The 27,251-nt window shown below is 43.3% G+C and overlaps 1 protein-coding gene across 1 annotated transcript in view; it reads right to left on the bottom strand.

The window, feature by feature from the left end:
* LOC122787953 (troponin C-like) overlaps nt 1–27,251 on the bottom strand; it is a 743,205-nt gene that overhangs the window by 465,969 nt on the left and 249,985 nt on the right. Inside the window, exon 3 of the mRNA XM_044054879.1 lies at nt 12,098–12,205. Within this exon, the coding sequence (XP_043910814.1) occupies nt 12,098–12,205 (108 nt within the window). The remainder of the gene's footprint in view (nt 1–12,097; nt 12,206–27,251) is intronic.

The raw sequence follows: 27,251 nt of genomic DNA, 5'->3' as shown, positions 1-27,251 counted from the left end.
GGAGCCAGTAGAACCCCATTTGTATTTGTGTTGAAAGAAATTTCCTTGTCATCCTAGCCACATCTGCTTTGGTCAAACTTCTGAAGGCTCGAGAAGATGATGCAATAGATGAGGTCCTGGAGTGGTGACGTCTTTCCAGGAATAGGGATAAGAGACAGAAGGAGACAAGATCCAGAGATGAATCATGAGTCTGAGGAAACCTCTTTGGATCCGAGTTGGTCAGATCCAATGATACGGATTTTACATCAGAAGCTGCAGGATCAGAGTGTATCGCCTTCAGATCCAATTAAGTCATATCTGATAATTTAGGAAATTTTTGAGATGGTTCTGCACCAGTTGCTGAGCTTGGAGCAGAAGATCCAGAAGGGTCTGAAAGATACTTCTTTGCCTCCTTTTTTTTCCATTTTCTTGGGGCTTTGAACCCCATGTACTGCCTGAGAAGAAATGGAAGGAAGTAAACTTTTCAAGATAAGTTTATTTTTCCGATCCACAAAGACACGTAGATTAAAGGCCTTACATGTATCACAGGACACGTTCAAATGAGCTAGTAGAAGCATGAACCATGTGAACCTGATAATTGTATCTTGTAGCCACAGGCCTTGCATTTCAGCCATTCAGTAATGTATATCCAAAAAACTACATGGTAAGAGAAAGGGAAAGTTTTTTTTCCTCCTGAAATATCAAAACTTTAAAGAATTACCAACAATGGTAACACAGATTAATGTTAGGGCATAACAAGAAAGAAAGACAAGAAAATAACAACAATGGTAATAAAAACTTTCACTAAAAAGTGAAGAAAGGGTAAGACAGTGCTATTATAGAATGAAGATAAAAGGAAAAATATATAAAATCTGCTTTTTTTTTTTACTCACAACTATAATAAAGCTCAAGAGCTAACTGCAACCATGTCCATATGAGAAGGTGGCAAACGAGATCTGAGGTATGGTAGGGGACTACAGCATTATGGTAGGAGAGGAACTTGACAGCTTTTAGTGTTCCATGAGCTGTAAAAAGTGGTCGAGACAGATCAGAGGGTCAGATTTGAAACCCAATCATTTCATTGAGAAATGAATGAAAATGACAACATCAAATTACCTATTTTTCTCTAATTCGACATGTGGGACAGATTCCCAAACTACCCAACAGGGACCTGGGTGGACTCAAGGAAGGACATTTGTGAGTATGGCACAGCCAAAAGATGTGAGAATCCTAGACTGCACATCAAGCTTATAATGAAATATAAAAACATGGGTTGAAGACCAAGTTGCTGCAGCGCATATTTCACTGACAAGCACTGTTTTTGCAAATGCTGCTGAAATTGCCATTGCTCTGGTCGAATGAGCCTTAGACTTTGATTGTAAGGGCAGACCTTTTGACTTATAAACAAATGAAATGCAGTCTGCTAGCCATTTACTTTAGACACAGATTGTCCAAGTTTTGTTTTGGAGAAAGATATGAACAATTGGCCTAATTTTCTGAGACCCTCAGTATGCTGAAGATAGAACCTGAGTTGCCTATGGACATCTAAGGTCTGTAGAGTATATTAATTAGAAGTTATGTACTCACCATAACGTTCCATCTGAGTAGATGACTTCATTTGGATGCAACCTGTGGGTATCGGATCCGACCTCGGATCCGAGCCGGCATTTCAAAAGCTTAGGCTCCGAGCTCCTAGCTCCTCCCTCTACCCATAACCCCTTGCCAATCCCTGACTGACCTCAGATTGAGTTTGCCTATATAATACTGACAACAGTAACTGAACAAAGCAAAAAAAATACTCGCTGTATAAAGGTCAGGGGGATGGAGGGGGGGACGGTTGCATCCAAATGAAGTCACCTACTCAGATGGAATGTTATGGTGAGTACATAACTTCTAAATCTGAAGTAGGCAGACTTCATTTGTCTGCAACCTGTGGGACAGAGTCCCCAGCTACCTGAATCTTGGGCGGCCGTCATGGAAGGATGTTTCGGAGCACCGCTGAGCCAAAGGATGCTCTTCCTCTGGAAACAACATCTACCTTATAATGAGAAATAAAGGTATGAGGTGAGGCCCAAGTGGCTGCCGCGCAGATATCATCCAATGACACACGGGACTTAAAGGCGGCTGACGTGGAGACTGCCCTGGTAGAATGAGCCGTAACCCTCTGAGGAGCAGGTCTTCCTGAAGTGTCATAAGCCTGCAGAATACAATTAGCAATCCACCTCGATAGTGTGACTTTAGAAACTGCTTTACCCAAAGCAAATTTAGCAAAGGAGACAAACAGCTGATCTGATTGCCTGTGACCAGTTGTTCTGTGAATATAAAATCGTAATTGTCTATGAACATCCAAGGAATGCAGTTTGTATTCTCCTTTGTTTGAGTACTTGGGAAAAAACACAGGTAAGTTGATTGATTGGTTGATATTAGATTCTGAAGAGACCTTTGGAAGAAAAGATGGATTGGTCCTGAGGCACACCCTATCTGGAAAGAAGGAAAGGTAAGGAGGCTTGACGCATAGAGCCTGAAGTTCGGACACTCTTCTGGCTGAAGTGATAGCTACTAAGAAGGCAGTCTTCCAGGAAAGGTACTTCAGGTCTGTAGACGCTGCAGGCTCGAAGGGAGGAGCAGTAAGAGCTTGCAGAACTAAAGATAGGTCCCAAGGTGGTACAATGTCTTTGACTGGAGGCCTCAACAAAAAAATACCTTTAAGAAAGGTTTTGCACAATTTCGCCGTCATGAGGGGAGCTGTGTCATGACCAATGTGATAATGAGAGATGGCTGCCAATTGTACCTTAATCGTGGAAGAACTTGCTCCTTGATGAAAAAGGTCTGTTAAAAAATCCAGCACTGCCGACATAGGTGCTGAAAAAGGATCCAAACTTTTCTGGACCGCCCAAATAGAGAATCTCTTCCATTTACTCCGATAAACCTGCCTAGTGGAAGGTTTATGAGCTGCCACTAGAATGGCCTTGACCGGTGACGAGATACCGGGAGTCCTAATCAAGGATGGAACTGGAGCAGCCAAGCTGTCAATTTCAGGGTGCGTAGATTGGGGACCGAAATTCCCAGAGGATGGGAGATGAGATCCGGAATCGGATCCAGAATCCAGGGTGGATTCACTTTGTGAGACCATACAAAGAACCAGGGTTGACGAGGCCAGAACGGGGCAATGAGAATCATTCTGCTCCCCAAACTGTTGGCTTTCTGCAGAAGCCTCTGCATTAGAGGTAGTGGAGGGTAGGCATAAAGGAGACCGGGAGGCCAAGCATGCACCAGCGCATCTCTCGGGAATTCCCCTGGTGGGGGAAGCAGAGCGAAGAAATTGTCGCATTTGGCGTTTGAGGGAGAGGCAAAAAGATCGCAACAGGGTTGCCCCCAAACGGCAAAAATCTTCTTCACTACCTGAGGATTGAGAGACCACTCGTGAGGGGAAAGAATGGTGCGACTGAGTTTGTCCGCAAGGATGTTGGATTTTCCCGGAATGTGCATTGCTACAAGAAAGCGTTTGGTGGAAATTGCCCATTCCCAGACTCTCATGGCCTCTCGACAAAGCGGATAGGACCTGGTTCCTCCCTGTTTGTTGATGTACCAGACTACCGACATGTTGTCTGTCTGAATCGCAATAGTCCCTGAAGGAAGAACGTGGTGAAGTGCTTGCAACGCTAGGAGCACCGCCCTCATTTCCAGGACGTTTATATGCAACGAAGTCTCTGTGGAGTTCCACGTGCCTTGGACAACCTTCCCCGCAGAATGCCCCCCCCACCCGAGGCAAGAAGCGTCCGTGGTCACTGTGGCTCGGGGAAATGCTGCACAAAAGGGTCTCCCTGTCAGAGGCTCCGGAGATCGAAGCCACCAAAGAAGGGAATCCTTGCATGCTTTGCTGACCGCTATCGGAGTGTTGAGAGAAGAACAGAGAGGGGACCACTGAACTTGAAGGGTCCATTGAAGAACCCTCATGCGTAGGCGCGCATGAATAAGAAGCGGGATAGCTGCCGCCATCGAACCTAGGGCCCTCAGGACCGAAGCTGCTGTCGAAAATGGTTGCAGGACCGCTGCGACATGACACTTCAGGCTGGAAATTCTGTCTGGGGTGAGGAAGGCTCGCATTGACCTGGTGTTTAGTCTTCCTCCTATGAAATCTATAACTTGAGTGGGGTGCAGTAAAGATTTCTCCCAGTTGACAGTGATGCCCAGGTTTGGGGCTATACGAAGGAAGTAGTCCCTGGCTGAGCACAGAAGATGCCTTGATGATGCTGTTAGGAGCCAGTCGTCCAGGTACGGAAAGACCTGTAATCCCTGGAGCCTCAGGTGGGCCGCTACAACAGCTAAAACCTTGGTGAACACCCTGGGGGCTGAGGTGAGACCAAAGGGAAGGACCCTGAACTGATAATGACTGGCTCCCAGCCGGAAGCGAAGAAACCTCCTGGACCGTCTGTCCATGCGAATGTGGTAGTACGCGTCCTTGAGGTCGATGGAGCACATTCAGTCATTCTCCCTCAAGAGGAGGAGTATAGATTGAAGGGTGACCATCCGGAACTTTTGCTTGGTTACTGACAGGTTCAGCAGGGAAAGATCTAGAATCTGTCTTAAGTCCCCCGTTTTCTTTGGCACTAAAAAGAACCTGGAGTAAAACCCTGACCCGGTTTGATCTGGGGGGACGCACTGGATAGCTCTTTTTTCTAGCAGCTGTCCGATTTCGATAGCTGCTGCCTCCCTTTGGTCGGGTGGAACATCTGGGAGGCTGCGAGATCTGGGAACTTTGTACAGGGGAATTGTATAACCTCTGGATATCACACGAAGCACCCAACGGTCTGTTGTGATGGACTCCCAAGAAGTTAGGTGCCTCGAAAAACGCCCCCCCGACTGCCTCCAGAGACGGACAGCCGGGCAACCCTTCAGGGCTGCTGCGTGGGTCTATCAGAGAAAGGTTCTCTGGACCCAAAGTTGCTAGGAGCCCCCCTGCCTCTAGGACGGCGACCTCCCCGTCCTCCTCTGCCACGGAAGGACTGGTTATCCGGAGCAGGTTGGGACTGCTGCGATTTCCGGAACCACATCTTCTTCTGTCCCTTTTGGTTCTTCGAGAAGGACCTCTGGGGAGCTGAGAAGCGGACTCCGACGGCAGACAGCGTCTTCCCGTCCTTCTCGCTCTGGACTAATGTTTCGCGAACAGTTTTGCCAAACAAGGCAGAACCATCGAAGGGGGCATTCGCGAAAGTCGCCTTGAAGGGCTCTGCGAAATCACAGTGGCGGAGCCAGGCCTGCCGCCTCATGACTAGGCCTGCTCCGCTGGCTCTAGCGGCTCCCTTGGTAGCATGAGAAAGCAGCCGCATAGATGTGTTAGAAACTGATCTAAGAGTGGCCATTCGGGTGGAGTATACCTGTTTATCCTCACCCGACATGGACTCTGGGGGAGATGCAGCGTATTCTTTAATCGGATCCCGCTGCATCCTGATGACGTGTGCCATGTAGTTCAGCGCTCTCAAAGAGAAGGTTGCTGAACTGAAAACTCGCTTCCCAATGCGATCCATCGAGCGGGACTCCTTGCCCGGAGGATGCATAGAGGGACTGTCCTGGGCCAATTCCCTCTTAGTGGCTGCAGCCATCATCATGGCATCTACTGGGGGGCCTTTGCTCCAGTGAGTGCGGTCCGCCGGAGGGGAAAGGATACGGTCAGGACGCTTGGGTACAGGCTCAACGGTGTCCGGATCCTTCCACGCTCTGATGGATATAAGGTCCACCAGAGGATCGGCAGGAGGGGACACCCAAGAGGTAGATGGGCCCGCCTCGAATGCCTCCAAGAACACAGACTCGTCTGAGGAGGCCTTGGGGGCTGACCACCCCCCCCTGATCCTCAACATTTCCATAATGTCTCCAAATGAGACGTCCTCAGGGGGTGATCTTGGGGAGCCTTCCCCTTCATCCAGGTCTGTGTCTTCGGTAACAGACTCGGGGGAGTCCATGTGCCTCCTTTTGCACTTACGCTTCCGAGGTACTTCTTCGGGACTGTCCGAGGAGTACTCTTCCGCAGCTGGATGTTCCAAGGGAACTACTTGGGACATCGAGGCGGGCTGTCCCTGGAACCGGCTGGTGGGGGCCTGGCCCAACTGCAAGGGAGCGCGGGATGGAGCCGTGGCAGGGACCGGGGGTCCGGTAGTCCTCAACAGTGCCCTTTCCACTACGTCGAAGGCCGAGGGGGAGCCAGCTTCTCTAAACCCCGAGAGCCGACCCCCACTCGGATCCGACGCACGGATCGGAGCCGGAGCCGAGACCATCGGATCCGAGAGACCGGTGTGCTCCGACCTAGACGGAGCCGAAGACACACCAGCTCCCTCGGATCCGAGGCTCAGTCCTCGGCTCCGAGAGGTCGGGTCCGGCACCAAGCACTCAAGGGATGGGACGGATCCGAGGTGCGCCGACCTATCGGATCCGACCCACCCCCGGATCCAACTCTGCCCGGCGCCGACAGCTCCGAACCCATGGTGTGGGTCGGAGAAGGAGCCAAAGGGGTGAAAGGGTCAAGCCCTCCCGGATGGGGGCTAGGAGCACTCCCATTTGCATTTGGGCCTGGATGAATTTCCTCATCATCCGGTCCATATCTGCTTCACTCATAGAAAAGGTGTGTCTAGTCGAGGCCACCGAAGCGGATCTAGAGAGCCGCCTTGGGGACCTCGCTGAAGGGCTAGCCTCCTCCTCCTCGGGCCCAGGAGAGAACCGAGGGGAGTGGAGCCGAGGAGGAGGAAAGCTAGAAGGCACAGGAGAGGCCCGCTTGGATGGAGGAGCCGAACTAGAAGTTTCAGCTCTCCGTTTGTGGTGCCTCTCCCTATGCCTCTCCTTCTTCTCTCGCTCCCTAGAAGACTCTCTCTCCTCTGGCAACTTAGAGGGAGGTTGAGTCCCAGCCGGTGGAGGAGAGCCCACAGCAACTGTTTGCTGTGTAGAAGGGGCAGAAGCCGAAGCGGTATCTGGAGGGAGAAGTCCCGCCAGAACCAGCTTCGACCTCCGCTCCCTCAAAGCTCGGGGGTTGAACCCTGCACAAATGGTACAACCAGAAGACAGGTGTTCAACCCCAAGCATGACGACGAGTGTGGCCATCCGCTGGGGATAGCTTATGGCCACACTCGGTACATTTAGAGAATACTGCCTTATGGGCTTCAGACATGTTAAGCCCTAACAGGCCTAAAATACACACACACACACACACAAACTACGCCAAACCCGAGAAAAAATTAAAAGAATAGAGAGAGGAAAGCCTAACACAAACACCTCTAACTAATTAAATTAAAAAAGTTAAAGTTTTTGAAAATTTTTCTGTCAGAAAACTTATCTGCACTAGGAGCTCTAGGAATCCGTCGCAACTTGAAAGCGGCAAACGAAATCTGAGGTCAGTCAGGGATTGGCAAGGGGTTATGGGTAGAGGGAGGAGCTAGGAGCTCGGAGCCTAAGCTTTTGAAATGCCGGCTCGGATCCGAGGTCGGATCCGATACCCACAGGTTGCAGACAAATGAAGTCTGCCTACTTCAGATCCTTTGTTAGCAAAGTTTGTAAAGAAAACTGGCAAATGAATCTGTTGGTTTAAGTTGGATTCTGAAGCTACTTTGGGAAGAAATAACTGGTTTGTTCTCAGTGACACTCTATCCTTGTGAAAAATAAGGAACAGAGATTTGATGAAAGTGCTTGTAATTCTGACACACATTTTGCAGGTGTAATAGTAACCAAGAAGATAGTCTTCCATGAGAGAAACTTTCGATCTACTGAAGCGATGGGCTTAAAGAGTTTTTGGGTTAGTGTTAAAGCAAAATTGTAATATCTCAAGGAGGAACCGGATCAAAAACTGGGGGTCTCAATAAGAAAGTTCCTCTAAGGAAAGCCTTGGTCACTTTAAGAGAAATAATGGATGTATCATTGTGCCCTATGTGAAAATGTGAAATGGTGGACTTTGACTGTACAGTAATTAGAGCCAGCTTTAAATAGTTCTGATTGAAACGACAAAATCTCATGTAAAGGGGCCCATATAGAAAAAAAACATTCAATTTACTTTTGTAAATCTTCTTGGTTGAGTCATTTTGAGAAGAAGATATTACATGGACTACCAGGCCAGCAAGCCCGACATCTCTGGCAATTGTTAAAATTAGAGAAATCATGCAGTTAGTTTTAGGGCTTTGAGATCTGGTAGAGGTAGCAAGAATGGGTGACTGAGTATATCTGGAATGGGTTCCAGACCCCATGGTAGGTGCAGAAGATGAAGCCAAAGAAAGGCAAGCTTACCTGCTGAGTCCAGGAGGAGCAATGAGGATTACCCTGGTCTTGCACTCTGTGGCTTTCTGAATGAACTTGGTGAGGACAGGAATTTGTGGAAAGGCATAAAGGATATGTGGGGACCACAAATGGACTAGAGCATCTCTCAGTGACTGCTCCCATGGAGGGACAAGGGCAAAATAACGGCTGCATTTATTGTTGAGGTATGAAGCAAAGATGTCAAAGCAAGGTTGACCACAGTGGTTGAAAATTTCTGTTGCCACTGCTTCATTGAGAAACCACGCATGAGGCAAGAGAATAGTTCTGCTCAGTTTGTCCACTAGAATATTGGATGTCCCAGGTATGTGCATTACTACTAGAAAGCAGTTCAAAGACATCGCCCATTGCCAAACTCTCGTGGCTTCCCGGTAAAGAGGGCATGAGCGTGTTCCACCTTGTTTGTTGATATACAAAACCACTGACATATTATCTCAGTGGATGGCTATCACATCCTTGGGTAGAAGGTCCTGAAATGCCTGAAACATTATCAGGACCACTCTCATCTCCAGGACATTGATGTAAATTTTGGCCTCTATTGATGACCATGCTTCTCTTAGAAATGCCCCCTCCCCAACCTTAGAAGGAAGGTTTCTGTGGTGACTGTATTCTTGGGAGTAAGAGGATGGAAGGGTCTGCCCTGAAAAAGTGTTTTGGACAAATCCACCATTGTATATGATTTATGCAGAACTGAGTCAGGCAAATCCTGTTTTGAAGAGGATGGAGCTTTAGTGACCATTGTACAGCTAGTGTCCATTGTAGAACTCTCATGTGATATCTGGGCAAAGGAACCAGAGTTATATAGGAGGCCATTAATCCTAATAGTCACAGAATAATTTGTGCTTGAAGCTGCGGGTGTTTTAACACTTGGAGATCTACAGACCTTAAGGATTTGGCTCGTGTTCGGAGAAGTTTTGCTATTTGATGCACTGTGTCTATGTGGCAAGCTTATGAATTTAATGCTCTGAGAGGGTGATAGCCTTTAGAAATTTATTGAAACACTCGTGAGTTTTCAGGGATAGAAGGACTGACTGGTGTTGCAATAGTAGATCCTTGCAGGTAGCAGTTAGAAGCCAATTGTCTGTATATGGGAAGACATGGATCCCTTGCAGACGGAGATAAGCTGTGATGGTTAGCATTATCTTGGTGAACACCCTGGGAGGTGTGGTGAGACCGAATGGCAAAGCTTTGAACTGATAGTGATTTTCTTTCAACAGAAAAAGGAGGACTTTCCTGGACTATCGCTGGATCCTGATATGATAGTAGGCGACCTGAAAATCAATAGAGCCCATTCAATTGTCCTTCCTTAGCAGTGGTAGAATGGACTGTACAGTGACCATCCAGAATTTTGTCTACTTTACATATTGATTCAGACTGCGATCCAACATTGGTTTGAGGTCCACTGTCTTTTTTGGAACTAAAAAGAACCTTGCATAGACTCTAGATCCTAACCGATCTTGGTGGACTGGTTGGATGACTTTATTGTTCAGAACTTTGACACCTCTGTTGCTGCACATTCCAACTGATTGGGTAGAGTATCAGGTATCTTCTGTTTTGTCTTTGAAGATTCTAAAAAGGTACTGTATAACCTCTGGTGATGATACTTTGCACCCAAGAACTGGAAGTTACAGCTTTTGCCAGGCTAGAGGCCATGAGGAGAAGCATCTCCTGATTGACTCCAGAGAGAAGCAGTTGGGCAAGCATTCAGGGATGCTGATGAGATTTCTCTGTGAAAGATCCACAGAAACCTTGGTTTTGCAGACTGCCTCTGTCCTGTGGGTGACATCCGATGCCGTTGCCTCCTCCTCTGACTTGGGGGGAGGCCTGTTCCTAGGAGTGTTGTGGTGAAAACCTTGTGATTTCTTGAGCCACATTTTCCTTCCTCCTCTTTGATTTCTGTAAACGGACTATAAAGGAGTAGAAAAATGGACCACTATGGCAGACAAGGTCATACCATCCTGATAACTACTTTTGGTCCAAATAAGGTGGAACCATCATAGGAGATATTTATGAAGGCTGTCTTAAAGCTTTCTGTAAAATTGCAAAGCTGCATCTAGACATGACATTGCATGGAAATACCTGTGCTCGCTGTGTTTGCTGTATCATCTGCTGCATTAGATAGCAGTCTCATGGTCACATTTGAGGATGACTGTAGGGTAAACACTTGGGTATCCACTGTTTTCTGGACATCTGAAGGTAGGTTACCCGCCAGGGAATTTGAAAGCTCCCTGATGAAATCCCACTGGAATCATGTCAGGTGTACTATCTAGTTTGGTGCTTGGAGTGCAAATGTTAAATCGTATGTCCATTTCCCTAATCTGTCCAATGCCCTCAACTGCCTGTTAAGGAGATCAACAGTGGAACTTTCTTCTGACAGTTTCTTTTTTTGTGGCTGCTGCTACCACCATGGCATCTACAGAGGGACCCTTAGCCAATGTTTTCCATTTTGGGGGCAACTAGAATCTTACCTCACATTTTTGGGATAGGTTCTGCCATATCAGGTTCCTTCCAAGCCTTCTGAGCACTGAGGCCAATTAAGGCATCAGGAGGTGGAACTACCAAGGATGTTGAAGGGCCACAACCAAAAGCTTTGAGAAACACTGACTCAGAAGAAGGAGTTTCAGTGGACCATACCCCCTCTGTTTCATCAATTCTAGGATATCTCCAAAGTAAATGCCTTTGAGGGTATCTTTGGGAGCCTTCTCCATCATTTAAGTCAGAGTCTTCAGTGTCTAACTCAGAAGAGGAGTCAGTATGCTTCCGCTTGCAAGTCCTCTTCTGGGGAATGTGCCTTGGGATTTCTGACGGAGACACCTTGGAATGAGAGGAGGTGGAGGTAGAGGGTACCTTCAGATTCAAAGACATTTTGGACCCTCTGAGGGGGAAGGAGCCCTTTCAAAATTAGTTTCTCTTTCCTTTCTTGAAGAGTCCTTGGGTCAAAAGTAGCAGAAATATTGTTGGTGTCCTGCAAGTGGGAAAGCCCCAAACAGTACACATACTGAGAAAGTGGGTCTTGGAGTGGGATTTTATGCCTACAGGAGGAACACTTTTTGAAGCCTGCAGATATATTAATATAAAAAGTACTATATCTCTAACTATATAAACATATATGCGTAAATGTCTAATTCAAAGCTTAGCAAACATACTACACACTGTAAAGTTACAAGGAAAATTCACACTAACTCTATAAACTATCTTAAATATTAAGCATCAGTACTAAAAGTATTACTTATTAATAAAAAATCCTAATTATAGCTAAAGGGAGGAATAAAATCTTTACCTATTGCGAAAACAGGATGGAGCTCTCAGTCAACATGTCCAGTTAGGCAGACTACAAATAAGATATGAGGTAATTCAGGCAGGAGGGAGGAATTGTAGGTAGGGGAGGAGTCAGATCCAATACTATGGTATAAGGCGCCAAGGTCCGATCCAGCCAGATCCGAAAACCCAGATATTGAATTAGACGAAAATAGACATCAGATCAGGTGCATTTATTTCTCACAGTAATACCTCATAATATATATTTTCACTACTGGATTCAGTTATCCAAACAACTGTTGCTTTGCAGCACCTAAATTTCGCAGGCCTTTACTTTCAAATGTTGGCAAATCTTGTCCTACAAGTGAATACCACCCTACACAAATACTGTACAGCAAAGCATTTTGAATACAACAGAAAGCTACTTTCATCACAGCAAGAACAGTTTCTTATGCTTATTCAGTTTTAATTACTACTGTCATTATCTATCTGTAATACAATCAGTGTCAAGCAAGGACAACAGTTTAATTATCTTTTCAATAACTTTGCTTATTTAAAACTTTATACATGCCTTCAAACAATTTTTGTGCTTTCAAAGAGTGCTGGCGTTGCTGAATGATATCATCACAATACTTTAAGTTGATCTCATGAATCTGCTGAGCTGCAGCCTCACTGTATTCTGAAATGGAACAATAAAACATGATACAAAATTAATCAGACAAAAGAAAGCTCACTTGTTTTTACACTCCAAGTCAGTTCTTTTTAACAGCATACTAATTTTTGGGGATTCACAGTGACCATTTTTTATCTACAAACTTTTCTGAATGCCAGTGTAAAGAAATTTGTAATAAACTTATAAACCTTGTAAGGGACTTCCAAGATGGCTGTACACTGATTAACAGCTTAATTTCAGCTCTCCCTGTGTGAAAAAAAGAAACTTAGGTGCAACAGTCAGTGATATTGCCAGCTTGAGTAAATCTCAGTTACTGGCTAGTTAGTACACTACCTGTATGCCAGCAAAGAAGAAATGTGAAGAACCTGAAAGAAAACCAACCAGAAAAGTTGAAAAGAAAATAGAGACTGTAAAGAATCCTGCAGCTGTTCAGCAAAAAGAAGTTCAAGCTTCAGCTTTGGTACAAGACATGACTTTTAGTAATTTAGAGAAAAAATAAGTCAAATGTATTCAGAGGTGATTAAAATAAATGAAACTTTGAAGGCATACATCAACTCAAATAAAAAAGGCTGGAAAAATAGAAGCTTTAACTAGCTGTTCAGATGAACTGATAAATCTGCAAAAACCAGAGGCTGAAATGAAAAGGCTTGCTAACTATGAGACTTCTCAAGAAGAGCTGTTTCAAAAATGGTAGAGTTAAAAGACAGACTGAATAGAAAAAAAACTGACATTTTCTGCTGTACCAGAAGAAACTGGAAGGAACAGTCTCTATTAATTTTCTAAAAGCACAAATAAGCAATTAGACTGTTATTCCACAACAGGATTTTGTCAACTGAAAGGGGACATCAAGTGTATGCACTGAAATCAACCAAGACCTGCATTAGTAAACCTGCAATCATACCAGAAGAAACGGTTGATCCTGAGAAAACTATGACAGGAGGGAAAAGTATTAAAAATTGGAGTCTGCAGAGTGTTTGTGGAAAATGATTATTGACTGTACACCAGGAAGAAGAGAAGCAAATTTATCGCAGCAATCAGACAATGTTGAGATGCAGGTGTGAGATTCAAGCTGCTGCATCCAACTGTCTTTAGAATATTTTTTTCCAGGTGGATCAAAACATATTTTTATGCAGAATTGTTTACGGAAAAAAAAAAAAAAAAAAAACAGCCAACAAAAAGTGAGCCAGCAAACAGAAGGTGACTCTGCTTTTTATTCTTCTGACAATAAAGCTCATGGAGACGTTGCCAATGTTCCAAAGCAGAATGCTTGCAAGATGGAAAAAAGCACAGGAGTGGATTAGAACATACATGATTATCCTGGACTTGAATCAGAGTCTCATGTTGGGAAATACAGATTAACAGGAAGAAGACCAGCAACACTGGAATTAGAGAATAAATGGGAGGATATACATCATCAATCACAATTATGAATTATGGCTTTGCAATACAGAGGCTGAGAAAGACTTGATTTTTGTTGACTTTGTTATACATATGACTGGACTATAAAGCATATACCCCAGTTTATGTCATTAATGTTGAGAAGGTCCCAAAAGGGAAGAAGTAACCAAGTACAACAATTGTTGTCCTTATTGGTATTTGTATACGTTTCATTATATAAACTGCATGTTAAATTAGTCAGGGATATTTTAAATGTACGAGGAGTCTCTTACATGACTGCTGTATGTGTTAACGATACTAAAGTAAACAACCACTTTTTAGTTGTAAGCTATATAAGCTTTACAGTATAGCAAGAGAAGAAAGGCTGAAAAAAAAGAAAGTTTAATGTTAATGTGCCGTGATCTTGGGCTACTGGAGTTGGGGTGGGATGTAAAACTGCACTGATTACATTATATATCAGATTAAGATTCATTTTTACAAGGGTGAATACCTAGATTAATGCCCTTTGCTTAAACTATAAATGTTTTCTTCTTTTTTGTAAACAAGAAATCTTGACAAATAAGACAGAATTATGAAAGCCATGAAAAATGACAAGTTTATTACATCTGCAAATATACTAGACTGTTTTTTTTTCATTTCCAAATGTTTAGTGGGAGTCAAGTCTGCTGCTAAGGCAGTGTACATTATGTTCTGAATGAAATTTACAAAGACTTATATTGCTGACTACTTTTACATGGAGATAATCTGTCTGCAGGTGCAAGCAATTAATTTTGATTATTCTGAGCATTTTTGCTGTGAGAAATGCAAAATGTAAAGATACAATGGCAAGCAGTTCAGCGAAAAATAAAGTATGAAATTATGGGAAGTAAATAAGAAATAGCGTCCTCTCTATCAGCATTAATACTTTGCTACATTTTCTAGAAGAGTGTATAATTTAGTTTTATTTAGGGAAAGCCTAAACAATAGGGCTAAAAGTGAATGTTTTCTGAAAGCATACAAGCTGTTTTTCACATCTGGGATGGGAACAGAGATAAAAAGAACTGACAGCAATCAGTGTTAAGTGGGAACACAGGCTGTAACATGTACTTTAGCATGGGTAACCTTAATTTTAGGAAAGGTAATGTCTGTGGGTGCAGCTATTGATTTGAAGATATTGTTCCTATATGGAAGGTTAAAAATATTTTTTTGAAGATGCACATAGTTTTGTTTGTTTCTCCTAAGTTAATAAACGATGGAGTGTTTTGAAAATGTATTTATTTATTTTTTTTTGTTTGAGGTTTTTCATTAAAATAAAAACTCTTGAAAAATGTGACAGATTCAAATGGAAATGAGAAGAAATAACTGTATAAAAATTAGCCTGCCAAACATTAGTATGTGCACGTAACAAGAAAGCTGGACATACACATTCAAAAAACTGACATGTATAATTGGTGGGGAAAAAAGCTTTTTATTATAATGGCTATGCTATCTACATTATCTTGGAATGTAAATGGTCTTACAGGTATAGAAAACAAGGATGGAGTAGTGGATTAGATTTAAAAATGCAGATTGCAAATAACAATGCTGCAGGAGACACATTTAGAAAAAAATGAGCATGTGAATTTGACAAAGAAAGGATTTCAGGAAAGATATTTGTCAGAATTTCAGGGACAAAGGAAAAAGGATGTAATTATACTAATTGTTAGAGGGGCCTCAATAGTGAAAGAAGAAGGAAAAAAGACAATAAATAGAAGTTATGTCCTTACCATAACGTTCCATGTGGAGTGTTCATCTCGCCTTTGTTCTTACACATGGGTTCGGAGCCGATCCTCGGCTCCGTGCCGGCCTCTTGCAAGCTCTGCATCGAGAAGAAACTCGAGACAATCTAATACCCACAATCCCCCTCTGCCTTTACCTCAGATCTAGTTTGCAAGCAAACCAATCTATATAAAAGCACATTCATGCCTACACACATAACATATCTAAACAGACACATATAAACATATATGTGCATACCAACTATGTACACAGAATAACAGCAGTAGCAAAAAATGCTTCTGGCCAGGCCTCAAAGAACGTTCTTCCTAAGGGTGGGAGGGTGGGACTGTAAGAACAAAGGCGAGATGAACACTCCACATGGAACGTTATGGTAAGGACATAACTTCTATATGTGATAGTGTTCAATCTCGCCGTTTGTTCTTACACATGGGTAGCGTCCCTAGCTCCTTGATCCTGAGGAACTCACGGAAGGACGTTCTTGAGCACAGTGGAACCAAAGGTTGCCCTGTCCCTAGAAACCTTGTCTACTTTATAATGAGAAATAAATGTATGTGGCTTAGACCAGGTAGCAGCCGCACAAATAGCATCCAGAGGTAGGCGAGCTGCATGAGCCAAAGACGTAGATATCGATCTTGTGGAATGTCCTTTGGGTTTGTGTAAAAGGGGTTGATCTGCAGAATCGTAGACATAGATTATACAATCCGTTAACCATTTAGAAAGAGTTCTTTTGGTAACTGCAAGTGGTTTCCTGCTATCAGCAAAAGCCACAAAGAGTTGATCTGTTTTCCTGTGATCTTTTGTTCTATCCAAATAAAACCTTAGCTGTCTGTGAACATCTAATTTGTGTAACATATACTCCATTTTGTTGGAGTGGTTTTTGAAGAAAGTGGGTAATTCAATGGACTGATTAATATTGTTAATGGAACATACTTTAGGGAGGAAGGATGAATTGGTTCGAAGAGAAACTCTGTCAGAGTGAAAGATCAAATAAGGGTGCTTGATGGAGAGCCTGAAGTTCAGACACTCGTCTAGCAGAAGTAATGGCTACCAGAAAGAGAGTTTTCCAGGACAAAAATTTTAATGGGCAAGAAGAGGCAGGTTCAAAAGGGGACAACATTAATTTAGATAGCAACAAGTTTAGACTCCAAGGTGACGAGGAGATCTGACCGGTGGTCTAATATGAAAAACTCCTTTTAAAAAGGCTTTACAAAGTCTGTGAGCCATAACAGGAGCTCCACATTCTTCCACATGGAAATTCGAAATGGCAGCCAATTGAACTTTTAGAGTAGCAGGAGAAGCACCCTGATGAAATAAGTCTGTTAAGAACTCTAATATCTTATTCAAAGGAGCTATAAAGGGATCCACATGGTGTGCCTTTGCCCAAAATACAAACCGCTTCCATTTACTAGTATATGTTTTCGTAGTGGAAGCTTTATGCGAAGCCACTAATATATCCTGGACTGCTGGTGACAAAAGATCAGACCTGGCTAAGTTGGGAATTGGAGCAGCCAAGCTGCTAGATGGAGTGACAGGAGCGGGGTGGGAACCCCTGACGAGTGAGTCAATAGATCTGGCTCTGGGTCCAGAATCCAGGGTCCCCGAATGCAGTGTATTTTCAGGAAGGGAAACCAAATTTGACGAGGCCAGAATGGAGCAATGAGGATTATCGTCCTGTGTAGGTTCCTGGCTTTCTGGAGAAACTTCGATATCAGAGGAAATGGGGGAAATGCGTATAGGAGTCCCGGGGGCCAATCGTAAACCAGTGCGTCCTGGGGACTTCCCTGGAGGGTAATAGGGCAAAGTAGCTCCTGCATTTGGCATTCATTGGAGACGCAAACAGATCGCAGGAAGGCTGGCCCCACGTGCGAAAAATCCTTTCCGCCACTGACTGTTTTAGAGACCACTCGTGCGGTAACAGAATTGCTCTGCTCAGCCTGTCGGCTATGACGTTGGATGACCCCGGGATGTGCGTTGCTATTAGAAAGCGACCCGTGGACTCCGCCCATTGCCAAATTCTCATGGCCTCTCTGCATAGTTGATAGGACTTGGTTCCCCCTTGTTTGTTTATGTACCAGACTACCGACATGTTGTCCGTCTGAACTGCAATAGTCCCTAGAGGAAGAAGGGGAGCAAAGTGTTGCAACGCTAGAAACACTGCCCTCAACTCTAGAACATTGATGTGCAGATTGTACTCCAAATTGGTCCATTCGCCTTGGACTGTCTGTCCCTGAAAGATGCCCCCCCACCCTATCAGGGAAGCGTCCGTGGTCACCGTAACTGTGGGCGTGGATAGCACAAATGGCCTCCCCTGGGAAAGGTTGCACGTTTGAAGCCACCAGTTTAGATCTGTTTTGCAAGTCTTTGTTATAAGAATCTCGTGTGTTAGAGGTAGTTGTTGAAATGACCATTGTGCAAACAGTAGCCACTGTAGGACTCTCATGTGCAGCCTTCCCAGGGGAATTGCAATAAGGGAGGCTGACATGAGGCCCAACACCTTCAGTACTAGTTTTGCAGGAGATTTCCTTGACAAGAGTAGAAGACGTATGTGAGTCTGCAGTGATAATATCCTTTCTGGGGGGAGCTTCAGAATTAATTGACGTGTGTTTAACTCTGCTCCTATGAACAAGATATTTTGTGATGGCTGAAGTAAGGATTTTCCGAAATTTACGGAGATCCCTAGGTGAACACATAGTTGAAGAACATAGTCTCTGGCCTGCAGTAGTTGACGCCGGGTGGTGGCCGAAAGGAGCCAGTCGTCCAGATACGGAAACACCTGGAATCCCTGACGTCTCAAGTGAGACGCTACCACTGCCATACATTTGGTGAAGACCCTGGGGCTGAGGTCAGACCAAAGGGCAGGGCTCGAAATTGAAAGTGACTGGCTCCCAGCCGAAGCGCAAATGATCTCTGGATGCCCTGGCCATTTTGATGTGGTAGTATGCATCCTCTAGATCTATTGAGCACATCCACTCGTCCTTCTGTAAGAATGGAAGGATCGATTGAAGCGTGACCATTCGAACTTTTCTTTCTTGACGAAAGTATTGAGGTAGCTTAGGTCTAGAATGGGCCTCCAGTCCCCTGTTTTCTTTGGAACTAAAAGAACCTTGAGTAAGTCCCGAATCCTTGCTGGTCCGCTGGGACTGGCTGGATGACTCTTTTCTAGCAGCTTTGAAATTTCTAAAGCTGCTGGCTCTCGCAGATGGGGCGGTACATCTGGGAGTCTTTTCTTTGGAATGGGATAGGATAGGAAGGGTATGGAATAACCTCTGGTAACTACGCTTTTTACCCACTTGTCTGTAGTTATACCTTGCCAGGCCTGAGGGTATAAAGCTAAGCGACCCCCGACTGCCTCCAGAGCAGGACAGTCGGGCCTCCTCTCAGGAGTGCTGAAAAGGTTTACCAGGGAGTGTATCCCTGTCACCTTGATGTTGCGGACCCCCTCTGCCGCCAGGGCGGCGTCTTCCACCTCTGCCTCCTCCTCTGCCTCTAGAGGGGGCATCACCCTGTGTGCCTGAGAAAGACCCTTGTGGTTTTCGAAACCACATTTTCCCACCGCGTTGCCCTTTGGGGTACGGTCTAGTTGGGGTGGAAAAACGGACTCCGACAGCAGACAGAGTCTTTCCCTCTTGTTCACACCGGTAAGGGTCTCCTTTACTTTGGGGCCAAAAGAGTGGCACCGTCAAATGGGGCGTTTGTAAAGGAAGACTTGAAGGCTTCCAAAGGAGCATAGGCGCATCCAGGATTGTCTACGAAGAGCAATCGCTGAAGCTGCTGCCCTACTCGAACCTTGCCGCGTAAGAAATCAGCCTCATGGACGAGTTAACAATCGATGTTAGGGTATTAAGTTGCGCTGTCACTTTCTCTGAGACAGCTGCATCTGTAGTACCCTGGAGGGTATCTCCCAACTCTTTGACTAGATCCCTCTGCAGACGTGTAAAATGGGTCAAATAGTTCAGGGACCGCATGGAAAAAGCCGCTGAACTAAAATGCGCTTCCCATATCTATCCATCGTCCTAGAATCTTTATTAGGCGGATGGACAGACGAAGAAGACTCCGACATCTCCTTTTTCGTGGCTGCAGCCACCACCATAGCGTCTACTGGAACTCCTTAGTAAGGTAGGACTTATCCTGAGGTGCTGTGATGTACTTGTTCGGTTTCCTAGGAACAGGTTCCACTGTGTCAGGAGCCTCCCACGCCCTTGAGCAATAAGTTCCATTAGTTCGTCGAGGGCGGAGTGACCCAGGAGGAGGAAGGGCGAGCACCAAATGCCTTCAGCAGAACTGACTCATCCTCAGAACGGGGAAGGGACTGCCAGTCACCTCTCTGTTTCAGGATCTCCAAAATGTCTGAAAAAGAGACATCTTCTGAAGGTGACTTAGGGGACCCCTCTGACTCATCTAAGTCAGTATCAGATGTTATGGATTCCTGTGGAGAATCCAAGTGTCTCCTCTTACACAGTCTCTTCCTAGGGACTTCCTCGTGGGGAGCATCCGAAGAAGCCTCGGAGGAAGAGGGGGCACCCTCCAGGGGTAGCTGAGACACTGGTGCCCGACGCTTGGATGTGGCCGTGGGTGCAGATGAAGACAAAGGCCCTTTATGGGGAGGAGAAACTGCTTCCACTGATGTGGTTGTCTGGGTAGACAACACCTTCCTCATCAGGTCGAACGCTCCCAGGTCCCGCATCGAAGAGTCCCCCGGTTCCGAAGAAATGGGAAGAATCCCCGACATGGGCACCGAAGGCATCGACCCCGAGGACGGAGCCGAATCGATCCGTGCCGAGGCCCCGAGGGGGAGAGTCGGAACCGACACGTCGGTTCGACTCTCGGCCCCGGAACCAAGAACAGACCGTCGGCTCCGAGACTCCGGTACCGCGTCCGACGGAGTCGAGGTGAGGAACAGACCGAGAAAGGACGGTTCTGGACCCGAGGGCTCCACAATCAGCAGAGCAGCCTCTTCCGGCTCCAAAGACTGAATCGGTCTCGGAGGAGGAATGGATGGAGATACAGGAAGGCCTTCAAGTTTCGACACCAACTGGGTGGAAACCGAAATAAGTTTAGAGAGGGCCGAATGCTCCAACAACTTCTGCACCACGCGATCCACATCGACATCCGAAAGTTTGGAGGAAGAACGGGTCGAAGGAACCGAAGACGGAGCCGACCTCAATATGCCGGAACGAGGGAGCTCGATCACCCGTTGCAAGACTGGAGGCTCAGGAACCGACACCAGTTGAACACTCGGCCCGAAGTCTGTGGAACCGGTGATCTAACCTTTGAAGAAGAGCTCGGAGCCGATGACTTAGGCTCCGACGTCTTCGATTCCTTAGAGGACTTCGATGCCTGGTCAGAAGCATCCAAAGCCTCTTGGAAAGCTGGTTTCAGTAGACCTCTGTCCATCAGTTTCCTGCGCCTATCTGTCATGACCCTCCCACTAAAAGAGTGACAGATGGAGCAATCCTCTTGTAAGTGAAGAGGGCCAAGACAGTAGACGCAGGAACTGTGGTTGTCAGTGACCGACATTTTTTGGCCACACTGACAACGTTTGAAACCAGACTTTGCTTTCTCCGACATAGTATAAAAATATATAACTACAGAAAAACACAGTCAATCCGAGTAAAAGTCACAATCAGGTTAATGTCAAATCCGGTTAAATTGTCTCAATATGGTAGATGTGAAGGAGTAGGCCCGATACAAAAATACCGAAAATAAGGTTAACGGAACCAAGGAATTACGGAACCACAACACAATCACACTTGTTAATACAGCCAATATCAAATAGAATATAATTCTTAATAAAATACAACAAAAAGTTATATCTTAGCTTAGAAACTCTCGAGCTAGCTCCCAACGATGCGTATGCAGCAGCGGCAAACTAGATCTGAGGTAAAGGCAGAGGGGGATTGTGGGTATTAGATTGTCTCGAGCTTCTTCTCGATGCAGAGCTTGCAAGAGGCCGGCACGGAGCCGAGGATCGGCTCCGAACCCATGTGTAAGAACAAACGGCGAGATTGAACACTATCACATTGTAGTAGATTTGTGAGTAGTAAGAGGTTACTGGCAAAGAAGTACTATGCTGGCATGTATTTATATTACACCAAAAACTGCTGTTATGGAGCTTAAGAAAATTTTGGAAGAAATAACCATCTTTTAGCAGGGACTATTACTTAAAAGTGGGGAGTGGAAATTGATCTGCAGTAGTGAGGATGCTTCAGAGGGAACTAGAAGGGACAATATAACCAAACAGGGTAGATCTTTGAAGAAATTTATGAAAATATTTGTAATGGAAGATGTGAATTAGTAGTAGGACCTCAGAGAATTTACATACTATTCCCCACTGTAAAATAACTGGGTTAGACTAGACAGAAATTATGTTTTACAGAAACATGTGCATTTGTCTGAAAGCTCTAACACACATTCAATAACTTTTTCAGATCATGCACCAATAAAAAAACAAGGCAAAAAATGCACTTTTCCAACTACATGTTAAAAAGAGAGGAATTTAAGGAAAGGATAGTTATAGTGAGTGAGATAAACTGAAAATGGAGTTTAAAAATAAGGTAAAAATAAAAGAAAAGAAATGGCTAAGAAGTTATAGGAATTGCTCGAGACTGACAATGGTTAAAGTATTGCAGAATAAGGGTAATCTCACAGAACAAGAAGATGCACAAATGCAGAATGATAAGGAGAAAATAAGGGAATAGCTAGATAATATGCATGAGTTTTAAAAGATTACTGTTAACCAACTCTTTTTGATAATATCTCCAGAGGACAAAAACTTTTAGCATGACTTAGACAACAGAAAGTAGAAAGGGTTTTTGCCAAACTTAGGTAGACTATAACAAGAAAAATAACCAGAGATCCTGTAAAGGTATTAGAGATATTTTGGAAAATTTTATGAACATTTATAAAAAAACAGAAATGTGGAAACAGAGAAAGAGCGCAAATTGAACTATGTATGGAAGACTTAATTATGGTAAGATTAGAGGGAGAAGAGGCTCAACAACTAACAGTTAAGATATGAGGAGACGGGCTAAAATGGTAATATATAATTGATCTTTGGGAAAGTCTCCAGGAATAGATGGTATTCTTGTGTAAGTTTGGAAGTTAGAAGGGAAGAAAGTGATAAAGATCTGAAAGATTTTAACAGTATTTTAAGAAGAGGGGAAGCACCAACATCTTGGAAGAAAGCTGTGGTGGCTGTATTACTGAAAAGTGGTAAAGATCCCTCAGATCCAGCTTCATACAGACCCATTTCAATTTTAAACCATAACTATAAAGTGTTTATGTCTATACTAGCTAAAAGAATGGCAAAGGTGTTGCCAAAATGGATAGATATGGATCAATGTAGTTTTGTGGAGGGGAAGCAAACATTTGACAGCATTAATAGAACAATAATGATCCAGAGGGAAGCAGAATGTAAGAAAATACCACTGTTCTTAGTGGGTCTTGATGCAGAGGGGAGTTAGAGTGTTCAGATTTTATGAGTACGGCAATGGAAGCATTAGCATTTTCTGATACAATAATACGGTTAAAGTTATGAAGAATTGTGAAGGATCAAATGCAGGAAGTAAAAGGGGAGGGTTTCTCTCTGATAAATTGTGTTTGAACAGAGGAGCCAGGTAGAGGAGTTATCTTTCCCCTTTGTTATTGGCTTTATATTTACAGCCATTAGCACAGAAAATAAATGACTCAGAAATACAAGGATATAATTAGTATGGTAATCAAGAAAAGTTGGCTTTATTTGCAGATGATATTACTTTGAACCTCATCTATCCAGAAAAGAACACCTCGGTGTGGTAGAACATTTTGAGACGGTTTCAAGTCCTTCCGGGATATGATTAATGAAGAAAAAAGAAAGGCTATAGCCATGAATTCCATACTCATACATGAATCAGTTCAGAAATTCTCATTACTTATGGGGACATGATAAGATGAAGTATTTAGGAGTATGGATAAAAAAGGCTTCTATTGTGGCAACTAAGGATATGTGGGCAGAGACTAAACAAAAGACAATACAAAAACTGAGAAACTAAGCTGGATATGGACAGTAAAATACAAGCAGTGAAAATATTTAGTCCCTTTTGTTTAATATGTAGGTTGGGCAGATTTTTATGAACCATAGGAGAAGTTGTGGACATTAATTAATAAAGACTTGATGGAGTTTATCTGTGAGGGTAAGCAGGCAGGAGTTAATTGGGATAAGTTCATCCTTCCAATAGAAGAAAGTGGTTTAGGATTACCTGATTTGAAGTGATATTTTAAAGCTACACAATTAATGCTCATATGTATATATATATATATATGTATATATATATGTATATATATATACATATATATATGTATATATATATATATATATATATATATATATATATATATATATATATATATATATATATATATATATATATATATGCACATACATATATATATATATATATATATATATATATATATATATATATATATATATATATATATCGAAGATTATAATTCAAAATGGAAAGATGATGACGTGAGGGATATTCAAGAAATAAAGAGTGGATTTTGATGTATATCCTTCACTCACTGATACCTATGTGGGGCGGAATGTTGCACCTCACTGCCTGCACACATTCTTGCACTGTAGAGCATTTTCTGAAAAACAAACTTAAAAAGCAGAAGATAATAAAGGCTTTTCTACTTTCGGGCATCCTTTTTTGACAGTCTTGGTGTCATTTTATTAATTAATCATTGTATTTTCTAATTCTGCTTATTATAAGCTGGTAAGTGACTTAGGTAAAAAAGGTAGACCCCAGAAAGGTCTGGACACCATATGGAGCTATTGGTGTTAACTATAAGTATACAAAACAGGTGCTGTAGCCTTGAATGAGTTAATGAGTATAACAATAAGAACACAGGATATTATATTCATAAAGTAGCAGAAAGTATTGCAAGAACTAAGCAAACATGAGAATTGAGAAAATAAATTTTGCAAACAGGAATGAATATAAGTACTGGTACAGAAAATAGATAAGAGGGAGCAGGAATCTACTGGAGAAAATTGGCAAAGTAACCAATAAATAACTAGAGAGGGAAGGGTAATAGAGTGGGATGAAGCCAAGAAGATGTTTGGATTGCAGACTAGAGACTGCCTTCCCTACCAGAGATTGATATCAAGAGTAGATACAAAGAAAAACGGATAGGGGAATCCTAAGTGAAACCCTTGCTCTGGTAGAGATTTTAGTTGAATCTAAAACAGACATTGCTGCTAAAAATGGGTAATTAATACGACATATAAAATATTTTATAACTATGAGAGTCAATCAGAGGAGGTTAGAAAAGATTGGGAAGAGAGACTGGAAAAACAGTGTACAAAATATAATGTGAGGACATATATATATGTCTCCCAAGTATGCAACAAAGTCCAGAAGGTTTAGAATCTTTACTTGGAGGTGTTTGCATAGGTATTTTATATCCTAATGAGATTTCAAAGAATTTTTCCTTGGGTAGATAGCAAATATTGGAGGTGCAATGGGGAATAAAGAGGTAACTGGGATCATATGTTTTGAAAATGTAATGAGTTGGCAGATTTTAAACATTCCCAAAGAGAGTACTCTGTCAAAAATATCGAGTGTGTAAATAGCTATAACTAAGGAAATGACACTTTTGAGATGGGACACAAAATTGGAACGTATCTGAATTGTCTAGACTGCCTTATTAAGTTTAATTCTGTTGGCTGCCAAAAAGCAATTGCTGGAAAATGGAAAAGTCTAAACCAACTGTATTTGAAGTATTGAGTACTATAAAAGAGATAAAAGAACTGGAAGAGAAATATTTACAAAAGGGGAAAGGATCCGCTTACATAGAAATAAATGGAAATAATGAGAACAATATGTGCAAATTAATGTTCAGGAGGAGCAGTGAGGAGTAAAGAAAGGGAGAAGTTCAGCAATTTATGCACTGTTGGACTTAGACAGTTACAAGGAAAGAAAAAATATGTGATGTATAATGTATGTCAACTGAAAAATGTAATATGTCTGAACATCCAGACAGTAACTGATATTCCCCTTTAATTACATATTTTGGTAAAATACAGGCAGATTAATGGACTGGTTCAAATTGGTTTGGGTAGCCTGCCACAAAAGATGGATTAGCCCCAAGTGTCACTCTGTCCAGATGAAGGGTCAAGTATAGGGGTTTGGAAGATAAAGCATGAATCTTTGAAACTCTTCTTGCAAAAGTAATGGCTATCAGAAGGGTAGTATTCCAAGTGATTAAGTCAGTGAAACCGGCCAGTTCAAAGGGAGGTCTAGTTATATTTTCCAACATGAAATTTAAGTTCAGGAAATGACAGGCCTAACCAAGGGGAGTCTGGAATGAAACTGCACTTAGTCATTTTTCATGAATACTGGTCAGCTAGTGAAACAGGTGAATTTAACCCTAGCAGTAATGCATCATACTATATGACATTTTCAATAGCGGATCCAGCTCTCCAAGGAGGTGCCCCTTTGCAGACTCATAAATGTAGCAGACCTTAATTTGGTGGGTCTGTGTTAAATAAACGAACGCTTAAAATGTTCAGTACAACATACTCGAACACTTTAAGCGAATGTTTATTTAACCGACTGCTTAGGATGTTGAAAAACACAAACTCGAAATGTTTAGTTTGGCCACCTACCCCTCCCAAGTGCTACAGTACATCAAACCAACTAACAGCAGGTACATACATATAATAACAAAAAAAAAAAAAAAGGGGGGGGGGACATACTGTAACGTTGCAAGCAGGGGGCCAAGCCCCCCTGCCCCCCATGTGGGGGGCTGCACCCCCACACCCCCCTACTTAAATATACCAACTCCGAGACCGCACTTCAATGCAGAAAAGGGAAATTCTCCCATTCTGCACCATACGGCCCCATTAGCACTAGCTTACATGACGTATTACATCACATACATCAGTGCTGGCCAAACAAAATATTTCAGAACTCTGTTTTACGAAGTTCTGAGCAGTCGATTAAATAAACGTTCACTTAAAAGTGTTCGAGTATGTTGTACTCGACATTTTAAGCATTTGTTTATTTAACACAGACCCAATTTGGTGAAAAAGCTGCCAGATATACCTTAAAGAGAGAGTAACTAGCTCATTCCTCAAAGAGATATGCCTGAAAAGTAAGCACATGGGAGAGGGAAGCTGAAATAGGATCCATACCCTACTTGGAACCCATAATGCAAACTATTTCCATTTGCGTTAGTCTGTTTTACATGTGAGAGGTTTCTGAGAAGCAAACAATATACTGGTTACCTTTTTGGCCACCTCTTGGAAGTGGAGAATCCAAGAGGTGAGATGAAGGCAGAAAATGTCTGGGTGAGGAGATCCAGACAGCTCTGACAGCAGATGAGGCTGCTGAAGAAGGAGAAAGGGTCTTCTCTTCAAGTGAGCCCACAACAGGGGGACCCAATAACAGGCGCAGACAGAACGGGCCTATGAAAATGAAATTTGCTCTACACATTTTAGCTTTCTGGAGGAAACTGATTATGAGAGGGAATGCATAGAGAAGACCTGGGACCAACTGTGGATGAATGCTTCTCTTGGTGACAGTCTTTCCTGAGGAATGATGTTGAAAATCTCTCTTCTTTGGGTATTGGATGGTGAACCAAAGAGATCAAAATAGGGCCTTGCCCATCTCCAGAATATCTACAGTGCTGTCTTTTTGTTGCGAAACCATTATAGGATCATAGGAAGTTACTAGGCTATTGGCCCTGAGGGTCTATATTATAAACACAAACTCTTACCTTATCGAATCCCTAAATGTCGACCTGTCCTCATCGAACCGCAAAAACACCGAATGCCCTAAACCATGAAATTCAAAACATCGAACTATCATACTTGTCCCATCCCACCGCCCGCTACATGCTACCT

The sequence above is a fragment of the Protopterus annectens genome, chromosome 13.part0, assembly GCF_019279795.1.
Source record: "Protopterus annectens isolate FY-2018-M chromosome 13.part0, PAN1.0, whole genome shotgun sequence".
In the NCBI taxonomy this organism is placed as follows: Eukaryota; Metazoa; Chordata; order Ceratodontiformes; family Protopteridae; genus Protopterus; species Protopterus annectens.
The sequence above is the reverse complement of the archived record's forward strand: the minus strand, read 5'-3'. Positions and strand labels throughout refer to the sequence as shown.